Source organism: Drosophila sulfurigaster, chromosome 2R (assembly GCF_023558435.1).
Source record: "Drosophila sulfurigaster albostrigata strain 15112-1811.04 chromosome 2R, ASM2355843v2, whole genome shotgun sequence".
In the NCBI taxonomy this organism is placed as follows: domain Eukaryota; kingdom Metazoa; phylum Arthropoda; class Insecta; order Diptera; family Drosophilidae; genus Drosophila; species Drosophila sulfurigaster.
Genome location: NC_084882.1, coordinates 14,524,799 through 14,537,049, shown reverse-complemented (window position 1 = coordinate 14,537,049; position 12,251 = coordinate 14,524,799). Strand labels below are relative to the sequence as shown.

The 12,251-nt window shown below is 37.2% G+C and overlaps 3 protein-coding genes across 5 annotated transcripts; all 3 read left to right on the top strand.

Moving 5' to 3' along the window:
- Positions 1 to 3,133: 3,133 nt before the first annotated feature.
- Positions 3,134 to 4,695, top strand: LOC133838082 (sideroflexin-1-3-like). Its single transcript, XM_062269042.1, has 5 exons — positions 3,134 to 3,686; positions 3,749 to 3,866; positions 3,920 to 4,081; positions 4,140 to 4,267; positions 4,320 to 4,695. The coding sequence occupies exons 1-5, from the start codon at positions 3,380 to 3,382 to the stop codon at positions 4,562 to 4,564; spliced, it is 960 nt and encodes a 319-aa protein (XP_062125026.1). The 5' UTR covers positions 3,134 to 3,379; the 3' UTR covers positions 4,565 to 4,695.
- A 753-nt stretch (positions 4,696 to 5,448) lies between these two features.
- Positions 5,449 to 8,270, top strand: LOC133836096 (sideroflexin-1-3-like). 3 transcript variants are annotated; one of them, XM_062266403.1, is made up of 6 exons: positions 5,449 to 5,629; positions 6,372 to 6,728; positions 7,142 to 7,259; positions 7,347 to 7,508; positions 7,567 to 7,694; positions 7,752 to 8,270. In XM_062266403.1, exons 2-6 carry the CDS (start codon positions 6,413 to 6,415, stop codon positions 7,994 to 7,996), a joined length of 969 nt encoding a protein of 322 aa, XP_062122387.1. In that variant the 5' UTR covers positions 5,449 to 5,629; positions 6,372 to 6,412; the 3' UTR covers positions 7,997 to 8,270. The 3 variants fall into 3 exon arrangements, with proteins under 3 accessions (XP_062122387.1, XP_062122386.1, XP_062122385.1); XM_062266402.1 differs by lacking the exon at positions 7,752 to 8,270 and having other exon boundaries at positions 6,375 to 6,728; positions 7,347 to 7,512; positions 7,571 to 7,694; XM_062266401.1 differs by lacking the exon at positions 7,752 to 8,270 and having other exon boundaries at positions 7,347 to 7,512; positions 7,571 to 7,694.
- A 200-nt stretch (positions 8,271 to 8,470) lies between these two features.
- On the top strand, positions 8,471 to 12,229 carry LOC133836094 (uncharacterized). The gene is made up of 3 exons (XM_062266399.1): positions 8,471 to 8,710; positions 8,772 to 9,857; positions 10,394 to 12,229. The coding sequence occupies exons 1-3, from the start codon at positions 8,635 to 8,637 to the stop codon at positions 10,423 to 10,425; spliced, it is 1,194 nt and encodes a 397-aa protein (XP_062122383.1). The 5' UTR covers positions 8,471 to 8,634; the 3' UTR covers positions 10,426 to 12,229.
- The last annotated feature ends 22 nt before the right edge of the window (positions 12,230 to 12,251 follow it).

Here is a 12,251-nt window from a genome sequence, read left to right as displayed (position 1 = left end):
TTTTGTGTGGAAATTTCGACGAATATGGTAGCTCTTATAATTTTATTTTTATTGCCAATTTAAGCACGTAATAATGATAATATATTTTATTATACAATGCACTCAATAAATGTTAAATACCTATTCCGAATTCCCTTTTTTCGGAGTAATTCGAAATTGTGCAATACCGAAAAGTATGCAAAGAAAATGCTGCTTGGGAGTTTGGAATAGGACTGATAATTCATGTGTATAAATTATGAAATTCCATTATATCTCATTTTAAAACTATATACTGCCGTTCAACAGTTCAAGAACAGGATTAACTATTAAAATTTATTATAAATTTGGTTGCTTCAAAGCTGTTTAACGGCGGCAATATTTCACATTTATGTTGAATGAAAAAACGAGAACAAGAAAAACAATATGATAATATTACAATTACGAATTTGCATTATTATTTAGTTAGAGAATAGCTAAGACTATTCGAATTAACAATCAAAGCTGGTTGCTTGGTTCCAGACCGAGTATTTAGCTAATGTTGATGCTTTGGTAGAGAATTGATAGCAACACCCAAACACACACACACCCACACACACACACTCACACAACAAGTCGAAGTCGTTATTAATTCCAGGTTTTTGCTAGACATGACACTGAATCAGTATGATAATTTAGCTGCAAGCAAAGTGTACTCCTAACTATAATACAAAGTACATACAATTTATTTAGCATAAAGAGACAAGAACAACAAGAAAATACTTACATAGTGAGCAATGCACTGCTATATAAAAATGGACGCGCTCAAAACATAGTTACATACATAGTTATACAAGACATACATAATTGCATACAAACATAAATACAATACTATATATACTATATATATGTATACTAAATAAATGGATGGAACGGATGGTGGACAAAGCGACAGGGTTCAGTTGGCTAAAATTTGTTGAAGGCGCCGATACGAGATCTAACTTATCTGATTGATTTCCCCCCCCTCCAATTTTAAAAAAGCCAACTTCCTTGAATCTAATTAATAAATAACAAAAAGCAAAAAAAAAACTAAACTAAACTATAGTAAAACCAATACAATAAATGTACGAACAATCGCCTATTGAAAATTCCCACTAAGCCATTAACATATACATACATATTACAAGATCATACATACATACATACATACATACCTATAAGTGTAATGTCCTCTGAAAAGGACATTGCTCAAGTACAAGGTTCTTCCCCACTCAAAGAAATATGCCAGTTACCAGTATATATCTATATATATTAACATACTTACATACTATTTATAATGTCTTCTGGAGACATCGTTTTGTTCCAAACGCAACTAATGTACTACCTAAAACACAGACATACTCTATACACTATAAAGTCCTGTTGCCCATTCCATGTGAAATTAATATTGCATACTTTTAGGCAAACTGTACTAAAAGTATTTGCTATTGATGTTCAGCAAATTGATTAAACAACGAGGAATGAGGAAGAGACCTGTTTATAACACACACATGCATATTCATCGAATACAAAAAGACATACATACATACATATTTACAATATACAATCCAAGAACTAAACTTAAATTGTTGCCGAACGTTAAGTGTTTCAATTAAACTATTTCAATTAGCAGTTGAATTCAAGAAAACAGTTGAAATTTTATGGACGTACAAATACTAATTATTAAAGTGTTCTATTCAATTTATTTTAAATATCTTCAACTAAATCAAATCAAATCAAATATGTATATTTCGTGTTACTTTTGACTGTACAAGTATCTAATGCAACAATTGCAACTAATTACTTAAGTATATACATACATACATAAATATATATATATATTAAATTATGTATGCATATAATACATAATTATACTTACTGAAGTGAAACAAAGCAACATTCATACAATAATACACACATGAAAACGGACTCACATACATACCATATGTACATACATACTATATACCCCTTATACGATACGATACTATACTTAACATACAATACATACATACAAGAATGTACAATAAATTGCATCTACTTAGTACATATGTTGTTACATCTACAAGTACGTGTATTTACATCTATCATTTGTGTTAACTATGACTATAATTGTTTGCAAAATTTAAATGATATTTCAGATATGCATAATATTTATTTACGAGGTACATATACATACGTATTTATAATATTAACAACAAAAATATTAACAATAATAACAATAACAATTACACTTATTTATGATGATAAAACCATAATAACTATTGCTATTATACACAACTGTTGATGTTATGTTTAGTCTAATAATGGATTTCAAAAATAAATGAATATACACACGCAGATAACAAATTGGTTTTCTTTTGAAACTATTACAGAAACATTAAGGAAAATCGACAGCATTCTGCCCTAAAAAAGTTAATGAAATAACAAAATAGGTTGTTAGTGCTTAAAAATGAAATTAAAGGGTCTAAATTGCATTGACATTTTGAATTTGTGTTTATTGCTAAACGGCAACAAAACTTAACTTCTGCTTTCCTTTTAGTAAAAATTATAAAAAAAAAAGTACGTAGAGAATATAAATACGCCCATATATATGATAACTGAACATCTAATTAATAGAATAGTTATTTTGGATGCGAAATAATAATTAAATTGGCGTATGAAATTTAATTTGCTTGAGATCAGATACAAATTATAAATGTTATACATATAAGAAATAAAAATCGCCCACTTATTACGGGACTTAGTTGCTTTGGCTGACAATCTGGTATATATTGTACTCTATGGTATACTTTGAGTGTAGTACTATATCAATATACTAAATATAGAATTTTCATAGTATGTTAATTGGGTATATTATGAGAATGATACCGCACTGTTTTGCTTTTATTCAAAACTCAACTTAAGCTTTCTTACCTGCTATATAATACATTGTCTTATTTCTCCTTCCAATATATTATATAACTCTCAGGGGTTGCTCATTCTTCTGCCAGTGAGTAAACGAGAAAGATCATCCGGTCTTAGATATAGTGCTTACAATAAGGGCTTTTAACCCAAGAGTATTCAATTTTATAAAACAAGAAGCACTCTGTGATTCAATTCAATATACTTTCTTAAAGTATAGAAACCGAAATTTCAAAACAATACTTGAGGTGACTCTGAAATTCATGTTTCTAAATTTTAGTACAATTTTGTGAATTTCTTTTTTTTTGGATTGTGATTTTTTTTGCCTATTGTTAAAGGCTTTCAACGCCTTACCGCTGTTCACATAGGGGATGTCATTTTAGTTAAAATTTTAGAGAACATTTTAAATAAATTTTTTAGATTCATTTGTAATTTAATTTGTATCCCCTTCAAGAACAGCGGTACTTTTCCATAACTTAGTAAAATGTCGATGGGTAAAGTTGATATTGATAAACCCAAATATGATCAGAGCACGTATTGGGGTCGCTGTAAGCATTTCTTTTTGCTCACGAATCCCGCCAACCTGTTGTCAACGTCCAGCCAACTTGATCAAGCTAAAGACACAGTTGAGAAGTATCGATCTGGCAAACTTCGCTCCGGCCAATCAATTGATGAAGTGTGGAAATCCAAGTATTTATATGACTCTGCATTTCATCCGGAGACTGGAGAGAAACAGTTCCTCCTTGGCCGCATGTCTGCCCAGATGCCAATGAATACATTACTTACGGCCGGTAATTTAACATTATTTTATCCATCATTTTATTGATTTATTTATGACATTTATCGTTTACAGGTATGTTGATCTTTTATCAGTCAACTAAGTCGGTGGTCTTCTGGCAGTGGCTCAATCAGACCTTTAATGCAACCGTTAACTATACAAATCGCTCTGGCAAAACTCCCATTTCGAAGCCGTAAGTTATATTAAGAATATCTTATTTAGCTTAGCTGCAATTGCCGATTTCAGAGAACTACTAACATCTTATACTTTGGCCACGTCGGGAGCTTTGGGCACCGCACTCGGTTTGAATCATTTGGTGAAGAGTATGAATCCTCTTATAGGTCGCTTGGTCCCACTTGTGGCCGTTGCTGCTGCCAATTGTATTAACATTCCCTGCATGCGTAGGCGGTAAGTATAACAAAGTCATAAAATAGTCTGTTTGGAGTGCAACATATATTGTAAACAGGGAGCTGAGGGATGGTGTCTCCCTTTTGGATGATCAGAACCATGAGGTAGGCGTCTCAAAGAAAGCTGCTGTTCAAGGCATTTCAAATGTTGTCGTTAGTCGGATTTCCATGGCAATTCCTGGAATGAGTTAGTATTTATAAAGTATAAAAATAAAATTATATTATTATTATTATTGCAGCCCTAACACCCCTTTTGATTGAATACTTGGAGAAGAGTGGATTCCTTAAGAGATATCCTCATTTGACTGGACCCATACAAATTCTTTCCTGTGCTTTTATATTGCTTTTTTCCACTCCCATGGGATGTGCCTTCTTCGAACAAATATCGCCTATCAAGGTTGATAAGCTAGAGCCTGAAGTTAAAGAGTCGATTAAGAGAGCTCATCCGGGCATGGACACTGTCTATTTCAATAAAGGTTTGTAGCATAACAAATGCTAGCCAGAATACTGAATTACAGTTATGTATTATACCAGATGAATTGAGTATAATTAACCTTAAAGTGAAATTAAATTCTGTAATATAATATATATATTATTACTGATAAATCTAAATAATTTTGTAATATTTTTCCTTACAAATATCAAATCGAATTTGGATCTCTTTGTGGTTTTGGGTATACTTTATATTGAAAATTAAATGTGGGTATCTCAAAGTCTATAATCGACAATAGCTTCCTGTCTAGATTTTGTTAATGCAAAGACCCCAAAAATTTGGTTGCACTTCTGTCTTGCATGGTCTGGAAGTCCATTAACATAATAATATATATATATACATATAACAATATATATATAATATACATATAAACGTGTAAAGGTCAAATTATAAATTATAATTTTCGTTTGAGCACAACAGGCTATCTTCAAAGCTTTGCCAAAAACTTGCAAGCCGAACTGTTGAAGAACTGCGCATAAGTAAAAAGCTCTCTCTTCTCTCATTTCAAAGTCATCGACACTTACCACAACAAAAAAATTTCGAAATACAGCAAGGTAACAAAAGAAACTAGAAAGAGAAAGTATTTTTTGGCATGCTGACTATTGAATACGCTCTCCGCCCAGGTGCAATATAATAATATAACTGTATGTTCTAATGTAACAAGATTATGTCATTGTTACGAAATCTTTATTTATTTAATAAATTGAGCAAATTACCTAGCGTCTGGGCGTAAATAAGCATTTATTTAGTTTTCGCTGTTCGCAACAACATCAATGATAACAGTGAAATGCTCTCTTCGAGGTTAAGGCAAAAAGCTCTCTGGAGCAGTTGCGGTAGCGACGTCGGCAGCGGCAGCGCAGCTCATGCTTAGCAGTCGGGGTTCAGTCGTCAGCTCGCTGCCAAAGTGTTAAGAAGCGGGACGCTTGGACGTGCGTGAATCGTGCGTGTGTATGTGTATGCGTGTGCGTGTGTATGTAGGTGGCGTCCGCGTGGATAACTTGAAGAACCGAAACTTAAATACTCACACATTCTGCCAATACATACATAGCTTTTAACGTGAGTAGCGTGTTGTTGAGTGTGTGTGTGTCGCAACCTGTTCTTGTTCTCCAGTTTGCCAACTCTCTATGACTCTCTCTCTATTTCTCTGTTTCTGGAAGCAACATTTTATGTATGTTTTTTTAATCGACTCAGCTGTGCACCCGGCAAACACGCCCGATAAGATTTATGGATTTTTCAATATTACGCCTATTTTTTTGTGATAGAAATTATATAATGCATTTATTTGTGTTGTGTTTTGACTGCATAATCGAACAGTTTGCCAAGAACTTAAGAATATATTCTATATAGAGTCTGTATGTATTCTGTTTGTCTGCTGCAGTGAAACTTGGAAAGTTGACGCGTTTCTTGGCGATTAGCACGAATCACTCGGGTCATTGCGGCCACTGATAAGGCAGCCGGCGCAATATTATTTATAAATACAACAAACTGATACAGTGAAAGAAATTCAGTAAAAATTAAGTTCGAAATAAAAAAAAAACAACAAACTTTGTCTGACACAAAACTCATAGAAACAATCCAAAAATATTTCGAATTTGTTTATTCATTGATAAAGATAGTCCAAGGTCAGTTTCACGCTCACACGCACATTTAGCGAGCGTCCACTGTACATATATAAATAAATATTGTTATGTTGATATTGTGTGACGAAGCAGCTGACATGTTGAATCAATTAAGCAATCAGCAATTCAATAATTTCATCGAAATTTATTAATCCAACTAAATGTATTCTCGCCCTTAGCAGCAGCAGCGAATACTCCTGAGAGGGAAAGTCAACTCAAAATGGCTTTATTACCACGCGATATCGATATTGATAAACCCAAATTCGATCAGAGCACATATGTGGGACGTGCCAAGCACTTTTTCCTCGTCACCAATCCCCTCAATCTATTCGTTACCTCAACTCAATTGGAGTCCGCCCGCCAGATCGTGCAACGTTATCGCGCTGGCCAAGATGTGCCCGAGTGCAAATCGGTTGAGCAGCTGTGGAAGGCCAAGTATCTGTACGATTCGGCGTTTCATCCAGAGACCGGAGAGAAGCAGCTTCTGATTGGTCGCATGTCGGCGCAAATGCCGATGAACATGTTCATCACAGCAGGCAAGTAAACAAAGGGCACACTCGCAACTTTTTAACTCAACTAACAGTACTTGTGACGATTGTCTCCATTGCACTAGTCCACGGACTAGTTACTTCGTATGGTGATGAATTTGTTTACTTTACTTTACGGGTAGCAACTGTCTTCGTCCTATAAAGTAACCATTTAAATGAAAACAGTTTAAAGCAGCGTGCTTTGCTTCCGTGCACTAGTGATATACACAAATACACCACCGAATTCGCTAGTCACAATCTAAAACATCGTCACATACACCTTCAAATTTACATATTATGCTTGTGTTAGTGCCACTTTCGTGTGCTTTCATTTGAAATGTTCAACAATTTGCTTCCGCGCTTTTGATTAATAAACAACAAGTAATAATAATGTTATTGCTGTTGTTGCTATGTTTATTTAGGCATGATGACCTTCTACAAAACAACGCCGGCCGTCGTCTTCTGGCAGTGGTGTAATCAGACCTTTAATGCGATCGTCAACTACACGAACCGTTCGGGTACCACACCAATTAGTCAAACGTAGGTGACCCCAAAGCACAAGAAGAAGAACTACAATTGAACTCATCATGCTCCTCCTTCTCTTTTGCACTCCACACACACACACAGGCAATTGTTTACCTCATACTGCCTGGCAACAGGTGGCGCTTTAGGCACTGCCCTCAGCCTCAATCGGGCGGTGAAGAATATGAATCCATTGGTGGGTCGTCTCGTGCCCTTGGTGGCTGTGGCAGCGGCCAATTGCATCAATATTCCTTGCATGCGAATGCAGTAAGTTAATTCTGGACTTTAAATCTTGTCACTTGATTAATTAAACTTCTGTTTAAAGGGAGCTCCGTAATGGCGTCGTTCTGCTGGATGAGAAGAACAACGAAGTGGGCATCTCTAAGAAAGCTGCTTTCGTGGGCATCTCCGCGGTGCTGGTTAGTCGCATAGCCATGGCAATGCCAGGAATGAGTAAGTAATCCTCACAGAAAATATTCAGCATTTAATTCAACCTCCATTCGCTTGCAGCTTTAACTCCACTGCTGATGGAGAACTTGGAGAAACGCGGTTTCCTCAAGCGTTTCCCCCGCCTCAATGCACCCATCCAAACGGTCTTCTGCGGCTTTGTATTGCTCTTTGCCACGCCCCTAGGGTGCGCCTTCTTCAGTCAGCGGGCGGCCATTAAGGTGGATTCGCTAGAGAAGGATGTTAGTGAAGCTATACAGAAGAAACATCCGGACTTGGAGACCGTCTGGTACAACAAGGGCTTGTAGAGACGCCAATGGATATCCTTGGTGGAGAGGACAATAATATTTTTGCAAAAGTGATTAATTTATTTACTCAATGTGCATTTATTGTAGCAGTTCTTTTAGCATTTATATAATTTGTTTGCGGTTAAATGTTGTTCAGTTCAAATACCTACCAATCAATGTGAATTAGTTAAGCAAAATATTTTGCTGGCATCGCAACAATTTATTTAGCTGTAGTCTGTGAAAGATATCAAGTTTGAAATATTGTTAGTAAATAAATTGAGTGGGAAAATTGAAACGGAAACGGTTAAGAAGTTTTATAACAGTCAGCTTATTGACAACATCAATCGCTTAGTGTGCTGCCAGATAGTTGGCTTATCGATAACGATAGCAAGATAATTGACAACCATTTTATTTAAAACATTAAAGTAAATACTGATACCATTGTACTTAATAGTGTATAAATATTACTTAAAAAATTGCATGGTGTATAAATTATGTTTTGAATTTTTACTGGTTCGTGAAAAACAGTGTTGGAAAATCACAGTTCGATAAGTGTATAACTGAAAAGTATTAAAAAATACCAAACGCGTTATAATTTGAGCGCATTCTCCGACGCAAGCAACCAATGTTTTAAATAAAACAATAAATGTAATAAACAAATGGATAATTCGTCGTCTACGAGCAAACGGCGCTCGTTAACACTAAGCAGTCGCCTGCTGCAGAAACGGCACAGTGGTAACTAACATAACTGCAAACTAATCATTGGAATTTTAGTGAAAATGCCTATGTTTTGCAGCATCGCCACAGAATCGCGTTCGCGCCAGCGCAACACAGGATGTGGCAAAAGATTTGGCACGCGATGTGACAGATACACCACGTTCCCCAAATACACTCGATATCGCAGAAAATGTGGAGTGCACGCCGCCGCACAAGAAGCTGCATAGTCTGGACGACAGTCTGGATTTTTCGCCACACGCCGCCAACCTATCTCCAAGTTGCCTCTTCTCGCAGACTCTTGTGACGGGCAGCCCCGAGGTGAGTTGGCGTTGGAACTGCGATGGACGTGGCGACAAGGTCAATACCACCTCAGACAGCGGCTTTGATTCGGAGGAGTTTGGACCGAATGCGCCAGCTAGAAGAAAACAAGTGAGGGTGGATGCCGCACTTGAGTATCGACGCAAGCAGCTGGACAATAAGCAGCGGCAGGCACAGCAGCTACGCGATCAGGAGCTGCTACAGCAGCGTTACGACAAACTTCACAAGCACCTGGAGCAGCAGCAATTTGAAGAGGCGTCACCTTCGCCGCCAATTCCCGTCGAGGCAGCTTCAGTCACAGTAGCAGATGATCCCGCTTTGGCAGACTTTTTAAATGACTCAGATACGGATTGCTTTCTCCTGGAGGCCACACAGCAGCTGGAATCAAATCTAGCGCCAAAACAGGCTGCCACAACCCCAACGGGGCATAATGATTCAGATTACTTTCTCCTCGAAGCCACACAGCAGTTGGAATCGAAACTGGCGACCAAGCAGGCGGCAACAACACCAACGAGTCATCATCGCAAGAGCCCCAGCAAGGAGAAGCGGGCATCGTTCTACATGAAGTTCCTAGAGGATGAAAGTGAATCGGAGGATTGGTTTTCTGCCCTCGATGAGGCTATGATTGAGGCTACGCAGCCCAAGAAGCCTCGCATTTCGTTGCAGCGCTACAAATCGATGCCTAATAACACAGCTGCCACAAATGGAGGCAACACAAACAGCAGCAGCAATGAAAACAGCACAAACAACAAATGCCCCAGTTCCAGCTTGCCTCCTGGTAAGGTGGAGACACCAGGCATCAAACGTCATGCGAGTTCTCACGCTTTATCACCTGCCACATCATGCGGTAAGTTGTGGACATTGTTTTTAGACCCTTTTGGCTCAAAACAAGAGTTGGAAAGGGTATATTAAGTTAGTCGAAAACGAATATATAAAGTTTAGGTTGGTCATAGATATATCCGTTGGTATAAATAACTAGAATTCTGAAACTATCATAGCTCGATGTCCTAAATGATTTTATTTCAAAATTAGTTTTCATAATTTATAACTACACAGTAGGAACATTTTTTATTATATTTTTTATTTATTCTGCAAATTTTATTACGACAGCATCACAAATATAGAAGAAGTGAAAGATAGAAATAAAGTATATAGCAGAAAAGCCAAAAATAATATAGTAATAGGTAAAGTTTATTGATCGATAATGAGTTCGAGACTCCATTTTTAGTAGTCTAATCACTTCAACCAAACTTATATTGATTGAAAGCATATCAAAAATGTTAATTAAAGGGTCTATTACAGTCATATCTTGTATACCACTTTCTTACCTGCTATAGTTAGTTCTTGATGCTACTAAGTTCTTGTTTTTGTCTTTATTTTTAGTGCGTGGAAATCTATTTGGCAGGCGGAAATAATGCCAAAGACAATGACAATGTCGGTGATGCTGACGTTGAGATGTTCTCCTCTTGCTCTCTTCCAGAATTTCACACAAGTTTCATGCGGCTAGCTGAGCTTCGAATGTATACGATAATTATTTTAGCATAGCGACTTAAGTCTGCAATTAAGCATTAATTGTAATTTAAAGTTGGATTCACGCCAATTGCTCTAATTGCATTGTTTACAGCTTCTTTGCGATGTCCATATGCTTTAATATTAGCTTCAACTAAACTGCGAGAGCGCTGAAAACTGACGTCAATGCATAATTAATTGAGAAAGTCTCGAAAGCGCATTAATAATTGATCAAATCCGTTTTGTGAAATTCACATTTTCGTTGCTGTTGAAATGAAAGTTTAAAGTTTAAGTATTATTACAAACTGCTAAAATTATTTGTGAAAGTCGATTTAGTATTTGTTAAATGTATTTAGAATTTAAGCAGCATATAAGATATGTTAGTTGTTAAGTTAATCTTAAGTACTGTGCTTTTTTTTAAAGAGTTCGTATTAAATGTTAAATTTATATTGAGTTGCTAAGCTTTCGAATGGAGAAATGGAAGTGTGGCCGTTAATGTTTAATACTTGGCTTACAATTGCGGGCATTTAAAAGAAAAAAGAATGAAAAAAGGTTTAATACGCGCTTTTGGTCATAGCCCATTTCATTTGGGGCTAAGGTCAAAGTTGAAGCCCTTTCGAGCTATTATACGCGACAAAAGGCAATTCCAAGCACACGCACACACACTTACACTTATTAGGAAGTGTATGTGTGTGTGAGTACATTTGCTTTTTATGAAATGCAATGAATCTGTAGCATAAAGTATGCTGCCATATGTTGACGATGCGCAGCATAAACCAATCGCAGCCGAGCAACAAGCCGAGCAAATCCGCATGGAACAAAACAGAATGAGCAACAACACAGCAAGAGGCGAGTGGAGCGAGCGGAGAGAAGGGCGGAAGGGAGAGGGAATACAAAACAAAAGGCACAAGCAGCAGGTCAACCCAAAATTGGTGACGTCTACAAAGCGCTAAGCACAAACGCTGCAAAAGTAATAATATGAAAGCTGAAAGCCGATGGCAGAGCTTGAGAAAGGAGCAGCAGCAAAAGCAGCTGTGCGTGCGAGCAGCACAGCGCTACACGACAAATGAAATGCACTGTGTGGGCGCCAAGTGTGAAGAGAGTGAGTGATGTGAGTTTAGTACTTGGCTGCGAGCGAGCTTTTGAGTTGAGCTTTCACAATGGTGCTTTTTGAATGGTGCGGCGCCTTTCGTATATTCATAATGGCGTCCATTGACGACGCTGGCAAACAGTTTTCTGCGCGCAACGCCAAAGTGAGGTTCGTGGCAGCGCACAACAATAATAATTCTACTTGGCGCAGACAAAAACAAAATTACTAAAAAAAAGGAAAAATTAAATAATTCACAGAGAACAAACACACGTTACAAGAGCAGGCACAACATTTAGTTTGCTTGTTTGCCGGCCATTAAAGTATTTACAAAATCGCAGCCAACGAACTTTCTGCTTTTGGTGTCCAGTGAAGCGCGGCCTTTATTTTTGACACTCTGCCTCTGCCTGCCCTTCCTCCATCCCCCCAACAAAAAAAGAAAACGAAAAGTCCTCTCCATCCATTCAGTGTGAACGAATTTTGTGGCGCCAGCGTTGCCCCATCGTCGCAATTGTGAACTGAAGCGTAAACTGAAGTCAAAAGCAACAAAAAAAAGTAAAAAAAAATAAGCAAACGGAGCAAAGCAAAACAAGCGAAAAAGGAACAACGACAAAAGCAACAAACACGACAAAGTCTCTTTAGATA

Coding starts and splice junctions, on each gene's coding strand:
- LOC133838082 (XM_062269042.1), top strand. CDS start 3,380: ATGTCGATGGGTAAAGTTGATATTGATAAACCCAAATATGATCAGAGC. Junction 3,687..3,748: donor GAATACATTACTTACGGCCG/GTAATTTAACAT, acceptor TATCGTTTACAG/GTATGTTGATCTTTTATCAG. Junction 4,082..4,139: donor ATTCCCTGCATGCGTAGGCG/GTAAGTATAACA, acceptor TATTGTAAACAG/GGAGCTGAGGGATGGTGTCT.
- LOC133836096 (XM_062266403.1), top strand. CDS start 6,413: ATGGCTTTATTACCACGCGATATCGATATTGATAAACCCAAATTCGAT. Junction 6,729..7,141: donor GAACATGTTCATCACAGCAG/GCAAGTAAACAA, acceptor ATGTTTATTTAG/GCATGATGACCTTCTACAAA. Junction 7,509..7,566: donor ATTCCTTGCATGCGAATGCA/GTAAGTTAATTC, acceptor TTCTGTTTAAAG/GGAGCTCCGTAATGGCGTCG.
- LOC133836094 (XM_062266399.1), top strand. CDS start 8,635: ATGGATAATTCGTCGTCTACGAGCAAACGGCGCTCGTTAACACTAAGC. Junction 8,711..8,771: donor GCTGCAGAAACGGCACAGTG/GTAACTAACATA, acceptor TATGTTTTGCAG/CATCGCCACAGAATCGCGTT. Junction 9,858..10,393: donor ATCACCTGCCACATCATGCG/GTAAGTTGTGGA, acceptor CTTTATTTTTAG/TGCGTGGAAATCTATTTGGC.